This window comes from Hakea prostrata, chromosome 7, assembly GCF_041222555.1.
Source record: "Hakea prostrata isolate BN-2017 chromosome 7, UWA_Hpros_2, whole genome shotgun sequence".
Taxonomy (NCBI): domain Eukaryota; kingdom Viridiplantae; phylum Streptophyta; class Magnoliopsida; order Proteales; family Proteaceae; genus Hakea; species Hakea prostrata.
Window position 1 is genome coordinate 61624423 of NC_142606.1, and position 16612 is coordinate 61641034.

The window sequence follows — 16612 nt, forward strand, 5'->3', positions numbered from 1 at the left end:
TTGTTAATAAAAGAAGACTAAAATATCCCCTCCACCCACACCCCCTTCCATACCCATCTCCACCACCGCCCCCACTAGCCGGAAGTTAACTGCCACAAACATTAAGAAGAAAAAAAATTTAGAAGTCCAACACCAGACCATTATTTTGGATTCATGGACAACTACTGGTCATCCTTGTAATCTCACCTGAGGTTCCTGTAATTCAGTGGGTTCAATAATAGGTATTGACTGAGCAACGCAAATCTGTCGTAATCCTTTCGATTCTATTTGCCAGCAACCCTGAAATTGTGATTTTAGCTTCTTCAAATCTTTATCATCAAAAGACAATACAACTTGATGAATGGTTTTTTTGGAGCTCTGGATCATTTTTCCATTGGTCAAAGATTTTATTAAACTCTTTAGATCCTTCTCAAATCTGAATTTCATCCTCTAGTCTAGCTTCCACTGGTTTGATAGTTGATGATTTTGAACTAAGGAGTTTAGTTTCTTCTCCTCTAATTCTCAATATCTTTCTTCTTCCCAATTTATTCCTACACCACTGATGTTACCAATGTGAAGATTTGGAATTTTTTTTTTTTTTTATAATTTTTCAAACACCTTCCCCCCCCCCCCCCCAATTTAGTGGAACTTTGGAATAGGTTAAAAAGTTGGATATGATGGAACTATCAACTATGTCGAAGTGATAGCTTTTATATTTCTACATGATATGTTTTCTTTTAATCGAATTTTAGTTTATTTTACTATTTAAAGATGTTAAAGAAGTTAGGAGATTAGTCTCGATGGACCATAAGCTCAAGAGGCAAGATCCAAGACCCATACAATTTGTAATTGAAACGGGTTATAATAGTTTGATAATGGGTTGGTAATGACCTCAAAACTTATCCAATCTGAGTCCAAACTTTTCACCAAACGTGAACCCAAATGAAAACCGGATAGAAAGTACAATTTTGCTAATGGTTCGTGTGGGTTTTGGTATTTTCAACCTAAAACCGTTAAGCTCAAACCAAAACCATCTTAGACTAAACCGTTGATACCCTTAATATCAATCCAGCTTTAAATATCAACCATAACAAAGGTGGTTTGAGGATTGTCATTAGAGATCACCAAGTTGCTACCCCTGTTTGTGGCATAGTTGACTTCAACAGCCTCCTTGTTGGGGTAGCCTTAGCTTTGCGAAGCGAAGCATTATAGGCATCAGCTAAGACTTTTGATGATGTGCAAAAGGAGTCAGATAATTTGGAGTTGATTACTTGCCTAAACGACCCAAGCCGCCTGGCCGTTGCCCATCCTAATGGTGTCCGCTTAATTGTGGATGATTAGAAAATTAAGAACATATTTTGTATCTTGTTCACAAGATAAAGAGTTATCATATTAGAGTTGGTCTGAGAGTAGCTTTGAAAATAATAAACTATGAAAAAGTCATTTGAGATAGCACATGCACATTCAACGGAGGCCTATAGATGCCCATGTTCGGAGAAGAGATTAACCTTGGATTGAAGGGATAAGAAAAGCCAGGGGCAGACCTAAGATAACCTTAAAAGAAATGATGAGAAATGGTATGTATAACTTATGCTGTGTATTTGGCCTGGTCTTAAATATAGCTGATTGGAAGACAAAATCCATGCAGCCAACTCCATTTAGTTGGGACAAGGCTTATTGTTATAATTGTACTTTGTATCTTGTTCCTTTAGTCATATTTCTAGGAGACTCGAAGATGTTGCATATCTCGTAGCTTGGAGAGCACAAAGTCTTTGAGGCAATACTGTGGGGCAAAATTCATCTCCTTGGCTTTGAAGTCTTTGCTTTTAATAAATTGGTTTCTCTAACACAAAAAACAGTAAAAAAAAATAATTAGAGCCTCATGCAGCGAGTCATACCTGAACCTGAATCCAGGGCCACAAGGTTTGGGGCCTTGCACTTCGTTTGGTCTCTACCAAGACAGACTTGGAATTATTATTATTATTTTTTGTTTTAAAATTAGTACATACCCAGATTTGAAAATCTGAACTGAAGTTCTGAACTTGATCACCCCGTCACTCCGTTCATTTTAAAATCGATCAACCGAAGCTGCGTGAGACGTTTCGGTTAGCGATTCCGAGATTAGAAAAACCCTTATTGTTTCTTCTGATAACGCCACTCCTGGCTAAAATTAGAGACCATAACCAAAATTTTGGGTTGAAGTCGATTTCCGAACTCAAAACCCAACGGCACGAAGTAGCAGTATAGGCAGTAGCAGTTGGAGAGGTGTTGTAGTTAAGCTTTTCTTGCAGCGATGGCATATCTGAGCATGGGAGAAGCCCACAGGCGAATCTCCGACTACTTGAATCGCTTCTACGATTCTGTCTCTTCTCAGGACGGTTCCTTACTGAGGCAGCTACTCTCCGTCTCTTCTGAGTCTCCTAATCTTTTATCACTTGCCGATGCTCTTAATGTCTTCCAGGTTATCCATCTAATTCACTCTGGTAACTGTTCTTCTGGGATATTTTCCTACTTTGATTTAGTGGCACAGGGTTTAACCCTTTCTCTTGTTTCGCTGGCAGGACGCAAATAGATTGATAAAACAGGCTGATAGATATTCTAATCTCGGAGAAATCATCACTCCTCTCTTTAGGTGCTTGCAGAGTTATCGAATGGGGCACTTGGTTGATGCTTATAATGCTTTTGAAAAATCTGCCAAGTACTTCCTTTTTCCGTATCTCAGTTCCTTTTTTCAATCTTCCAAGCATCTTCTTTGTTAAATTTGTTAGGAAAAAAAGATATTTAGTTTTCTATATTTGATTGAATTTCAGTGCGTTTCTTCAAGAGTTTCGAAATTGGGAATCTGCATGGGCCATGGAGCCATTATATGTGATTGCCTACGAAATTAGGGTCCTCGCTGAGAAGGTAAGAGTTTCTAATTTCATTTATCCTTTTAATCTCATTTTGGGTAGAATTTCCTTTTGATCTTTGAATGCATATGCAGGCTGACAGGGAGCTAGCTTCGTATGGAAAGAATCCGGAGAAACTGCAGGGAGCTGGCTCATTCCTGATGAAAGTTTTTGGAGCTCTTGCTGTATGCCTCACCCTCTCCCAAATTCCTGAACCTTAATTTTCTTGTATTGTTGGGAAGTCACTTTCATTTGTTGAGAGCTTAATCTTGGCTGGTTTTAAGAGTCTTAGCTAATAGTTGCTAATGCTTAGCATTTGGCTGACTTCCCCCCCTCCTGTGTGGTGTTTTGTTGTTTTTTTTTTGGGTGGCTTGGGGGGGGGGGGTTATGAAGATAAACTCCTAGACAAGATCCCAAAGCCAAGTTAACTTAGACATAACTGAAAATTAACAGAAAATTATCTCTGTTAATAGCCAAAGACTGGAAAGGATAGAGCTGTTCTAAGACAATTTTATATCTCTAATTCCAAAATATGGGATTTGCAGTAAAAAAAAGAAGAAGAAGGATTTTGAAGTGGTTTAAGAACCAAAGATCAGTATATATGCAAACACTCAAGTTTTGGTTCTATTTCCTTCTTGGAATTCTGGAGTTTCATCTCAATCTGATTAAATTTTCCTCTAATTAGATGCTAAAAAACAACACGCAAAAATGGGAGCAAGAAACTGTCGTAGCAGTTTAAACTATCAAATTTTTATACCCAAAACACACCTCAAATTCAAGAATATGGATGATTGTAACAGTGATTAAAATCTGAAGAATAGAAGTAATGATCAAATTGGTTACTGATTCACAGAAACCAGAGTATAAAGACTAACACAGACCCAGGTTTCCACATACCTGAATTGATGATCATATTTCCTCTGTTCATTTGGCTTTTGACTGGATCGGACTGATTCTCTCAGAGTTGCAGAGCAGATAGCTTCTTCAATATTTCAATACGTAATGAGCTCTTGGCTCTGCAGCAGCTTAAATAGGGAAAAATTAGAAACATGAATCTTAATTGATCTGTGACAAGTCTTAGTTGTTAATTGCAACAATAGTTGAAACAAATGATATTTAAAATAGGAATAAAACAAATACTAATTAGCCAATGTTACAAAATCCAGATGGACTGTACCAAGTCACGATTGGGCTGAGAGCCTGTTGTTTAGTTTCTTCTTTGCAGACATCAGCAACCATTCTACTATTATCAACTTCTTGTTTAAATTCATTTTGCGTTTTCAACACTAGGCATTTCTAAAAGTTTCTATTACCTTTTCATATGGGACCATCAAATTTCTGGATCCAACTTGATTATCGAAACTTCGTACCAGAATATATAGGTTGTTAGTCTCTCATGGGATCTTTGGAGACAAATTTTATTGGGCTGTTTCTTTTTCAGGGTATTCTTGGGGATTATCTTTATATGATTTGTATGGTTTTTGTCTGTGGCAGAAGAGATAAAATTATGCTATAGAGGAAACTAATTTTAAGTAAAAGTTGGTAGGAGATTACTTACCTTAGAGGTTTGACATATAAGTTTCTGGTGTCTAGGGTGAAATAACATTGAGCGTCCTGTATGAAATTAGGATAAAAAAATAGAAGTATTTTGTAGTATTTGGGCACCCATTGAAGTATATGTGGTAGCATATCTTTTAGATGAGATTTATGGCCAGAAAACATGATTAATTAGCTTATTTGATTAAGAACATGTTTTGGACTTCTTTCTCCCCTCCTCTCCATCTTTAAAAGGATTCAGATTTGGCTCCCTTTCTTATGGTTTTCATGTTCTAGAGTTAGCTTTTGCTGTTTGGTATTATTCTTATTCACTTTTTCCCAGAAAACAAGGAAAATACTGTAATTCACTTGCAATGGACCTTCTAATCAAATACAGGGAATGTTCATTTCCAAACATTTTTTCTTGGGATATAAGTTCCTACTTTCTCTTTACTCCTACTGTTCTACTAATTACTTACAAGTCAATTCGTAATTTGTAGGGTAAAGGCCCGAAACGTGTTGGAGCCTTGCATGTAACTTGCCAACTTTTCAAAGTTTATTTTAAGGTAATGCTTGTTTCCTTCTTGCACAGTTCGTTGACGTGGTATGGAGAGTATTATCCTTTACGCAACCTTTTTTGGCTTACTGGTGGATTATTTTCTGATTTTGTAAGCTAAGAGTGGAATCTAAGTTGCTTTTTTGCAGCTTGGGACAGTTCACCTTTGCCGAAGTGTGATTAGAAGCATTGAAACAGCTCGAATTTTCGACTTTGAAGAATTTCCAGTGAGAGACAAAGTAAGACTGGGGGATGAGCATTCACTAGATAAAATGATCGTTATGCATTTTCTTTGTTCTTGTACTAGGAGTTTCTCAGATTATTTGACTACCCATTCCATGTTTTCCTGACAGGTCACATATATGTATTATACAGGCCGTTTGGAAGTATTTAATGAAAATTTTATTGCTGTAAGTAATCTGAATATTTCTAAGTTTGTATTGTTTATTTAATTTTTTGAGCCTTTTATGATAGAATTTAGCACAGGAACCAGGTTATCTGTGTCTAGTCAGTATACGTCTTTCGACATATTGTATTTGCAAAAACTTGCCCTTTGGATGTCTAGTTTGTATGATTTTTAGGACACCCAATTCCTATTACAGTAATCATCTTCTCACAGTTATTTGATGTGTATTTGGTACACCCTCTTGGTTAAAAGAAGTGGACCAATTCAGACTCAAGTAACTGCTTCCTTGAATGATGAGTGAGATCACTTTCTAAGTGTATGCAGTTATGCACCATCATTGTCAAGGTGCCTTGGAGGGGCCTGAATACCTAAGAGACCCAAAGGACACCTATTTGGCACACTGGCGTCTAGGTGACCAAATAAAGTTTTCAGCAAGGGGATGCCTTGGCAACTATGATATGTACAATGGAGGTGAATTATGCTAAGTATGATAAAGAATAAAGTAATAAGTAGACTACTGGGGGTCAATTGGTTTTGTGGTTTGTTCCATTTTTCATTTTATATAAATGTTGTCTATGGTGCATAGGGTATGATGTAGACGAAAGAATAAAGAAGAGAATCAAAACAGGAGTCGGGAAAAGCTACTGCTCACATTAACAGCACCTTAGTTACTGTTAGTGTCGTGGGACTAATGTTCTAGAAGTCCTGGGCAGAAGCACACTCAAGGATCAAATGGGATGGATTCTAGAAGATCTTGTTCCCCATTGTTTTTAATATGTTCCAGTCTTAGATAAATTAGACTTTCTATTTTTGTTGCTTAGCTTTATTTAGAAGTCTCCATCTGTTAAGTTTTTATTTTAGTCCTTTGTTTCCTTTTAGTTAGATTTAGTTTCTATTTTTGTTGGTTATTCGTTAACCACTGTAACTCCAAAACCAGTATCAGTGTTTGGAGTCACTGTGATCCTGCTTGGACCTAGGTAGTGATGGTCCTACATTAGGGTGTTTGGTAAAAAATTTTCAGTTTGGTATCTTTATATTGCAGAATGTTTATAGTTTCTTTTTCTTCTCTTGGTTAAAAGAAATCTACTCAATTTGGGTAAATATATGGAGAGTGAGTAGCAGGCCTCAACAATCCGTTGAGTGGTGATGTAGATGTAATGACCTAACTTTGCGAGAAGACAAGTAGTACTAGTTGCTGCAGTAGCAGTACTGATGTCCCAAACCAGAATCTAGGTAAACAAATCAAGAGTTTAGGAAGAAGATAGTAGATCCACCCACTTGCCAAATGTAGATGTTAGATCCTTCCCCAGTCTCCGAATGACACCTTGCTTTAGCAATTTTAACTGTTCAAGGCTTCAACTATACTTTTCCATGCACAAGAGGGACTCTGCTGATCATAGCACTACAGGATGCTACAATATGGAAAATAGAGTGATTTCATAAATACTGCTGACAGAGATTTAGGCTTCGAGTAGAGGGTGTGCCAGGCAAGCTTGCATAAGAGAGCTTTCTTATGTAAGCTGGATCACAAAGTCCTAAACCTCCATGCTCCTTCAATTGTCAAATTTTCTTCCATTCGACCCTATGAACTTTTGGTTCATTTTTTTGTTCCTCAAAAGAGTCTGGTGCCCTCCTTATGGATTTGATTATGGATTAAATGCAGTAAGTTGAAATGATAGGCTGCATAGTTTATGACCAGAATGGCAACCTTGGTTTAAGCAAAACCTCTCTTCTGGAGTCATATGGCACATTTTGGAAATATCCTTGGATTATTGAACTCATCCTGTCGTTAATGCTGCAGAAGAGTGTTATGTTTCTAACTTCAAAATTGGTTGGCCAGCCTAAATACTAGGAGGGGCCACCATAAGGGATCTTGGGGACTCTATTAATCTATCTATAATGGTTTGGGGTCATATTTAGGCTGAAGAATATGCTTGACTTGCTCTTGTTAGTCCCTTGTCCACTTGCTTGACCATAAAAATCTACAAAGTCTCTTGAGTTACAAATCTCCTGTAGCTTCACTTCTTAAAATAGAAGCCAATTATCTAGGAATAGAAGATAAGAAAGGCTGAGATCTGTGACTCCCTTAAATACTGGGCTGGTACTTACTAATCCTAGGTTACAATTGGTACTTGGAGACATTCATACCAAAATTTAGTTTTAACATAGGGTGTGCAAAGGCATTTTCCTGATTTATTTTCTTTATTCCATTGATGAGGGTAATATTTTATCCAGGATATAAATTACCACAAAAGCAAAACAGCTCAGAGTACACTTCTGTACCTGTGGCTTCAAAATGTTAAACTACTGTATTCTCAAAGTCTGGGGATAATGTGACTGAGGCTTACTGATGTGAACCAAATTCTAGGGTTTAATTGTTTGAATATTGCCCTAAAGTCAATCTCACTTCAGGATCTTGTTCCCTGAGAAGCAGCAGTCTTCTGGGGCTGAAAGTACCCTTGGTGGATGAGCTTTGGATGGATTTAGGGTTGGTAAGGGTCTAATAGGATTCAGCCGGGCTTAGGATCTTAGGACTTTAGGTTTTCAATCACTAAACTAAGATGTAACTAGAGTTTCAGATCTAGAATTGAGGTTGGGGCTCATTTAAGTTAAGTTTTGAAGGATTCTATGGTTCGGTTAGGTTAGAAATAATTCTGTTGTTATTATTTTGTAATTTCAGAATTAATCCAAAGAAAAATAGGCCTCCTAGTTGGATTGGGACTCTAGAGATGTCGGCTAGGGTTAGGGTTTGGAGGGGAAGTAGGGAATGTATAGGAGAAGGTTATACTAATAGGGTTTAGAGTTTGATTAAAGGATTAAGGAGTTATAGGTGTTTTAGTGAACTATGGTTTAGGGTTGATAGAGGTAGAAAATAAATTGCAGAAAAATTGTAAACTAATGGAGTGAAGGGTTAATAATGAAACTAAAAGGTAGGAATAGGGCTTACGGGAAGGTGCAATCCTAAAGGGGAAAAGAGGGGTTGAATGGGGAAGGGATCTAGGCTTTTGGAGGGGAGGGAGCTGCTGCTACAGTAGGGAAGAAAGGGGAATGGAGAAGGCTGCATGGGGTTAGGAAGGTAAGAAGGGGTAAGGGAAGGGCTATGGTTAAACTCACTTGAAAGGGGTTTTGAACTGCTGTAGCACTTGAAGACAAGTAGCTGGAAATTGAAGAAATTTTGCAGAATAATCACTCTCGTAGCTGCTGTAGTTCCCCTAAGGAAACCATGACTCCTCTTGCCTCAAACTCTCGATCAATGTTTATTAATTCAATTCAACTTGCTGATATGTAGTATGAATGCTTATATATAGCCTCGAAAAGAAAATACAATAGTACTCAACAAAACCAACTTGGATTCTAACTTGCAATCCAATTCTAACTTAAAACTCCTGATACTTTAATTCACACTAATAACTTTCATAACTTACTCTAGTGAGTTCCAATTTGAATTCTAAGAGTAGATGTTGGTTCCTTGCAAAGACTAGAATAACCCTAATGGCATCCTTCACAAACTAGGGATCAAACCTTAATTAGGGTTCTTCAATAACTTACAAAATAAGGACTAAAATTCAGAAATAAGAGTAGATCTAGGGTCCCACTAAACTGATCGACCCAATGACACCCTAACTTGGACTCAATGAAAATGTGTAAAATTACCCCTATGCTTGGATGAAGTTCTCCAGGTGGCTGGTAGGGCTGCAGGGTACTGTAACCCCCTTGGACCTTCTTTGGGTGGTCCTGGATTTGGTTTACATCATTTACCCTAGTTTTCTTAAGAGTTTGCTGGATTGCTTTGTGTTGTTAGCTATTTGATAAGACTCATGAACCTGAGCTCTTAGGTTTAAGGATTGTAAAACCTTTACATCTTTACCATGCCTGCCCTTATATCATGTTCACTGGAAGCTGCATCATTAACTTGCCATGTGAATAATGAGTAAATACTGAGGAATAAAATGTTTCCATCTGTTTTGACATAATTTACAAACCCTGATTTTGTGACATGACAGGCTGATCAAAAACTCACATATGCCTTAATGCATTGCAACCCTCAGAGAGAAGAAAACATAAGGTATGGTTCAGATGCTATTGCTGTGTAGATGGCTAGCTTGTATCAGTGATGTCCAGGATAGACCTCTTCTCTAGCTATTGTTTGTAACCATGCAACAGTTATTTCATGGTTGATGCAAGTATATCCATGAAAAATATTTTGTAGTTCAAAAATAGAAAAAGGGAGAATTATTAAAAAAAATGGGAAAAATAATTTATGTCTGTTCTATGGGTGGGGGGGGGGGGGGATGGAGAGACTTTTCAGTCTGTTATATTTGCTGTATTAAAAAAAAAATTTGTTCAATGTAAAAAATGAAAAAATGATAATGATTTATAAAATGGGAAAAAGAATTTATATCTGTTGATAGGAGAAAATAGAAAAGAGACATTTCAGTCTGTTGTTCCTGCACTTTTTTTTATGACATCAATGTTAAGTTGATATAGCTCATATGCAACTTTATTATTTGGTTAACATGCCTTTTTGATTTTAATGTGAACAGGATGATCCTGAAATATCTCATACCTGTGAAGCTTTCCATAGGCATTTTACCAAAAAGTTGGCTCCTGCACAAATATAATCTTACTGAGGTAGGCCTGATCTTCAATGCTTCCCTTTATGGCTGCATATCGCATCCTAGGTGATTAGAAAAATGACACACAGTTGGTTTTGCATGTGATAAAAAATTTACTGCCTGATTTAGTTCATATTTACAAACTTGTTATTGGTTGCTTGGAAATGCGAACAAGAACCATGTCAGATATTAGAAGAATTATTATGGTGTGGGAACATTTGCTAGGTTAATATTCTTTTAATTTTGGTTAAACTTGTGATTCCATGCAATACTTCAGGTTAGTTTAAGTGTCTTGAAAGTCTTGCCCTAGAAGCAGTGCCAGTGGCAACAAGGAAAAAGGGCTTTTCTGTCCTTAATTTTTCCATTTGTGTTTTGGGCTGTTTTTCTTTTGATTTCTGCTTGTATCTCTTCTGTCACTAAACCAGGGCAGATAAGTCCTTTTATATATAATAGAAGTATTACAAAACAGGTCCTGCAATTAGAGTAAAAATAATCTAATCGCAGGGCCTCCTCTTGGCCTAAGGTGCTCTCTTCTTGTGATTCTCCCTGTTCTTAAGCTGATTACAGAATCCTGAGTTCTATCTTGGTATCAGAGCTCCTGTGATCAGCTTGAGAAAACCCTCTTCCTCTCTCGCCTTGATCGATCCTTTCAGTTTCTTTTCCCTTTACTTGATGCGCAGCTATCTCTTGCTGCATCAATGACTTTTTAGATCCTTCTTCTGAACTTATAAGTGATCTATGTACTGCTCCTACAGCTGCTGCGGAATGCTGCGATCAGTGATTCCTTTTGACAATAACAAACCTTTTGAACCTTTTACAAATCTGTGCCAGCCTAAACAGCAGATGTATTCCCTCTGTTTGGAGTTATTTTGGTTCTCTGGACTGCATTGGTTGCTTGGACAGCATTCTATCTTCGTATGATTTCACTTTCACCAATTGCTACTGCACTTCAACTGGTACCCTAGATGCTGTACCTTGATTGGTTCTATTACGGCTCATATTGCAAATATTTTGCTGCCTGATTTCCTACTGTAATTACCACTACTGCTGCCCTATTTACCAGAATCAAGTTCAATCTTGTTACTCTTCTGGTAAATAGGAGGATTATAATACTATTACTACTGTTGACTTAATATTGCTACACAGCTGCTGTCCTAAACCGGAGTCAGTTTTCTTTTCTGGAAAATAGGAAATGATGTAGGCCAGCCCTAGGGTCAAGGGTTTTCTGCAAGAAATAGGAACCTAAGCTACCTAAGACACTTGGAGGGATTGGGGGAGTGGTTTGTGCAGCACTTATTCAGACCAACAATAGAAATTTACTATGAATATAAATTCAGGAATAAGGAAATATAAGTAACATGCAAATTTAAATCCAAATGCTCAAGAAGAGCAAATCTAATCAAACTTAGTCACTCCACACACTAATCAAATTTTTTTTTTTGGGGGGGGGGGGGGAAGAATAGGGCATTGCATTCACAGTAATAAAAAGAATTCAGCCACAATTTGTAAGCTTCATAAATCCAATAAAGGAAAAGTACATAAACAATTTTAATCTCAACTCAAACCAAATCTAAAACCTAACCCAAGCACCAATGGAACTAATGTAACAAACCTGAAATAATGTAACCAGCAGCAAGTAATGGCAAAGGCAGCAATCTTGCATAACAGTAGAAACAGGGAAGCAAGGGTATTGCCAAGGAAAGACAGCAAAATATATATTGTGGGAAATATAGGTAAGCTGAAAATAGAAACTGCAGTAATATGATACACAACAGAATAAAGATGAAAAGAAGAGGGAGAAGGCAGGGCTACCGTAGTGTATTAAGAGAGTTATCCCTGCAGAAAGATGTGGTTAGAAATTAAAGAGAATGAAGAAATAGATGGCGGAAAATTTCTGCAGTAGAAATAAGATTAGGAGAACAAAAAAAATAAGGGAAAGAGGGAGGGGAATTTATTGGCAGAATTGGGACTATTGTGAGATCCTTGGGAGAAAAGAAGAGAAATAAGACAAGAAGAGAGAATAAATAATGGTTGTACAGAGAAAGGAGGAAAAGAAGCAGGAAACCTCACGCAAGCAAGGAGAAAATGGGGGGAAAAGAGAGGAGAAGAAATAGGGGAAAATCGGGCATAAGAAGTGCTGATTCTAGGAGAGGGGAATGCAACAATTTTTTTTTCCAGATCAAAAGAAGTTGAGAGAGGAGAAAACATACCTGTCGAAAGATGGAAGAAGGGGAGTTTCTGACAGCGAGAGAGGAAGGGACTGCAGTAGTCGATCTCCTTCTCTTTCTAACTTTTTCATGCTTTGATCCTTGTTGATGGTTGGTAAAATAAAGGAAAAACATTATTAAAATAACTCCAATGAATATAAAAGGGAAGCAAGAAAAAGGACTTCCCTAAAATAACTTCAATATAACAAATTCCATAACACCCACGATATGAAAAGAAACTCCCTGAACCATACCAAGATATCAAAAGAAACGCTCTGAACTATCCTTTCAATAGATAATTCCAAATAATCCCAAGATACTAATACTAATGTAACAAAAGAAAAAAAATGAGGAAGAAGTTTACATTATGGTTCAAAGTCTCGTGAGATCTCGGTATTCCAAAATACTGAGACCAAACCCCATGCTGAACATGAGAACTCCTTAACTTGGCCGTGATTTGGGTCGGAATTTTTGGTTCTTTTCATTTCGCATTGTATCTCGTCTCAGAGTCTCACAAAAGCTGGATTGTGCGAGACCTTGAACCATGCTGATCAGTTAAACTATGAAAAGTATGGAGATTTTGCAATTTATTAATGAGGAAGGAATTGTGTCCTATTAAACATTCCAGAGGTTCTCTTTATGATGTGATGTGATGTTTATGAACATTTTCCATCTTTTGTTATTTTTGTGGTGTTATTGCTCATGAATCAAAGAACTACACTTGGTGCTTTGCGAACGTTGCTCATCACACCGAACGTGGCTGTTTTGAAGTGGAAGAATGTGCTAGTGCTTCCATTTAGACCTTCTCTTTGGGGCTTCACCTCCTGCTTTGGTGGCAACTCTAATCCGCCCATCAACAACTAGGAGTGACATGATTGGTTTTACGAGAGCATGGTGGCATGGCAGGTCATGTTGGTTATAACAGTTGCGATGTTAGTTCTGCTGATTATGTACGTCTGTTTCACATTGAGAAACCTACAATTGCTATCCTCCTGCACCCCAGAAAAAGATCAGACATGCATTGGAGGTTCACATGTATTGGAGGTTCTTCACCTTTTGTTTCTTGTATCTACTAGTTCGTTCCAACGAAGATTAACAATGTTTCCTACTCCTTGGCCGGGAGCATTAGTGACATGCATTACAGTTTGGCCCTGCTTATTGGAAGAGAGAAGATTAATTGTAATGAAATATAATATATGGTAGGGAAGAAGAGAAAGAGGGGAAAGGGGAGGGAAAGAAGGGAAGTCAGGCGATCACCCTGGCCATGAAGGCACTTAATTGGCCCAACTTCATTCTATGTTGGAAACTGAAAACAATTAGGAAACTAAATCCTAGTCAATGATAATCAAAAGCCTTTACATACCCATATGAACAAGCCCCAAAGTCAGTCCAGCAAGGTTGTGGGAAGCAGCTGCTGTGAGAGGCCATCTGGTTTGATAATGTGGCAAGTTTTGTTGGTTTGATGGAGCAACACATAAGGTTGCCTAACCCCAAATAGAAGCCTGGATGAAGAATGAAAAAGACAATAAGATCATTCACATTGTTGTTCACGTGAAATGTCACAGCCCCATATCTGATTTAAGTCGAAATTTTCTTAGGAGATTTGTGGGGTCAAGATCAGACTACGTGAAGATGTTATTTTGGAGGACTTGAATGCTTAAATTAGTTTCTATTTAGTAATTTATGCATGTGGCTGAATTATAAAACCTATTACTTTTTAATTCTAGTTTGTTTCTATTCTCTGTATGATTCTATTAGCACTTGTTACTATTTAATTGTTTTTACTTTCAATTTAAAAAGTTTTTATTTCTTGTAAAGCTTTAGCCGAGCTATAAATAAGCCCTTTCATTGCAGTAGAAGGGAGAGTTTTGAAGAAATTGATCTGTGGCCTAGTAGCCTCAGTTATGGAGTAAAATCCATGTTCAACAGCTGAGATAGCTATGGCTGAGACCCAGGGCTGAGATAGCACATCCCTTAGCACCCCCCACCCCAAAAAAAAAGAAAAGAAAAGAAAAGAAAAGTTCTAGTTATTATATTTGTCTTCATTAGTGTATTGATCCTGGCAGCAAGATTTTCTGCTGGTTTTCCTGGTTCTGTGTCAACTTTGCATTGCTTAACCTAGCGGTCCTAGCCAAATAAAAGATTATATGTTAATCCCAAAAATATTTAATAAAATAAAGGGAGAATGCGTCCTGTTAGGGACCCTAGCCTATGCCGGTAAGAAACATCCAATAACTACCACAGGAAATGAATCATTTTAGAAGATAGAGAGGTCATTTCAGGGGAGGTTTTGTGGGATGTACAAACAAGGGAGTGTTAGCATAGGCTACACTCCAGGATAGGAATCTTTATCCCATGACTAAAATCCTAGATTATGCTACTTGACCAAAAACCGAAATTGGACCTGGTTCATCCTTGTCAGGATTTCTAGATGGGTTTGGTCTGGTTCAAGAAACTGTTCCTGCACCAGGTATCCTACAGCTGATCGGGTATTGTAAACGGGTCAGTTCATTAAAACCATTTCTGTTAGCAGAACCTTTCAATACAAATGTGACATCCTGCCTTAATTTGAGATCTGTTTGTTGTCAGTAAGCTTAGTTCCCACGGTGCATTCTCTGTTTCTATTTGCTGTTGGGTTTACTCCTCTAATCCATAACCCATGTGGACAATTCCACAATTAGACATCTAAAGACTTGGAGCTGTCAGCAACCTAATTAACCTTAAATTCTAAATTGGGGTTTAAGATAAAGGACTCTGTTAGTGGCCCACTACTACTGCTTTTTGTCAGAGAGGGATGATGTTTCTTTCGGTTAGTCATTCAAAAATATAATCATAATACTAATATTGTTTTGTTATTGTTGGAAAAGGAGAAGAGCATTATCTGAACTTCCATATTCCGGAACTTACTTCAGCATAGCTTGTATCTTTATTGTTTGAGTCCATTTTAAAGGATTTGTTGGCTGTACCTTTTTTCTGAAATTAGTTAATGGTTGGATTATCCAGACCATAAAATGCTGTCTGTACAATCCAATGCATTCTTCAACTTTAGTTCTTTATTTGAAGAATGGTTGGTTCTACTGTTTGCAGTACAATGACGTCATGCAAGCACTGAAAAGAGGTGACCTCCGACTTCTACGGCACGCTCTCCAAGAGCATGAAGACCGGTATGCTTCATCACTGTTATTCATCTGGACTAACCAGTGAGATACCCATTTTCTGAGCATCTATATCTTTAGATTCTTAAGGTCAGGTGTATATCTTGTCCTGGAGAAGCTAGAGGTCCAAGTTTACCAACGTTTGGTAAAGAAGATGTGAGTTACTCTAGTATGCTTGTAACCTTTTTCTTTACTCTCGTTTTTTTGGGGTAGGGTCTTACTCACTCTTTTGTGGCAGCTACATCATCCAAAAGCAGAGGGACCCCAGCAAGGCACACCAGATAAAGTTGGATGTGATTGTAAAGGCGTTGAAATGGATGGATATCGACATGGATGTTGATGAGGTATTCATCTTTTGGATGCCCCACTTTCTAGCCTTGTTTGAATGTTAAACTGGGGATCATACTCAATTACTTCCCTACCACCACCCACCAAATCCACTCTACACACCACATTAAAAAAATATTAAAAATAAAGAAGGCCAGGGGTGGTGGTGGATTTTTTTTTTGGGGGGGGGGGGGGAAGAAGTTGCTTCTACAGGCCATACTTGTTGAGTTGTTGGATGTCTTAACATTTTAGTTGATGAGAGATTTATCATGATGCTTTGCAGGTGGAATGCATCATGTCTATTCTAATATACAGGAATCTTGTTAAAGGATATTTCGCGCACAAGAGCAAAGTAGCAGTTTTAAGCAAGCAAGATCCTTTCCCCAAGTTAAATGGGAAGCCCATCAATTCATAGTGCTCAAAAGGAAGAAAAAGTAAAAAAATAAAATATAGTGGAATGATTTATTGTACTGGTTTTTTGTTCTGTTCTATGTAATTTTCTTTTTCCCTGGAAGGAGGGGGGGGGGGGGAAGGGTCATGTTTCAGTGCAGATCAATGCATAGCTCTGCTGATAATGATGTATGATTTTCCTTGTAATAACATGTAACATTAGCAGTTCGCTTCTCCCTCTTCCTTCTGTGGCTTTTTTTTTCAGAGGCATTGAATTTACCGTTCTCATGTATTTTCATTTGTATTGACTTAAGCAACTTTGGGCATTTTAACATTTTTTTACTCAGCTATAGGTTATCTCATGCTTTGCAGAATTATGGTTGGAAACTTGGAATTTGTTTTGGTAGACCAGGGCAGGAATGGTGCAAACCTTAATTCAGCTGAAAGAGAAGAACATAGATCCTATATCTAAGCATTGAGGAATTGCTCTGACATGCTGGTGAAACCGTTGAGGAGCTTCCTTCAGGAGAGTAGGTAGCCACTGGTTAATTC

At 37.7% G+C, this 16612-nt stretch overlaps 1 protein-coding gene across 1 annotated transcript; it reads left to right on the plus strand.

Annotated features, from left to right (window-relative positions):
- Nucleotides 1–1876: 1876 nt before the first annotated feature.
- Nucleotides 1877–16184, plus strand: EER5 (proteasome family protein). Its single transcript, XM_089161837.1, has 13 exons — nucleotides 1877–2440; nucleotides 2541–2677; nucleotides 2790–2883; nucleotides 2963–3052; nucleotides 4904–4969; nucleotides 5109–5198; nucleotides 5313–5369; nucleotides 9370–9431; nucleotides 9910–9997; nucleotides 15276–15352; nucleotides 15425–15499; nucleotides 15582–15687; nucleotides 15954–16184. The coding sequence occupies exons 1-13, from the start codon at nucleotides 2273–2275 to the stop codon at nucleotides 16083–16085; spliced, it is 1242 nt and encodes a 413-aa protein (XP_089017963.1). The 5' UTR covers nucleotides 1877–2272; the 3' UTR covers nucleotides 16086–16184.
- The last annotated feature ends 428 nt before the right edge of the window (nucleotides 16185–16612 follow it).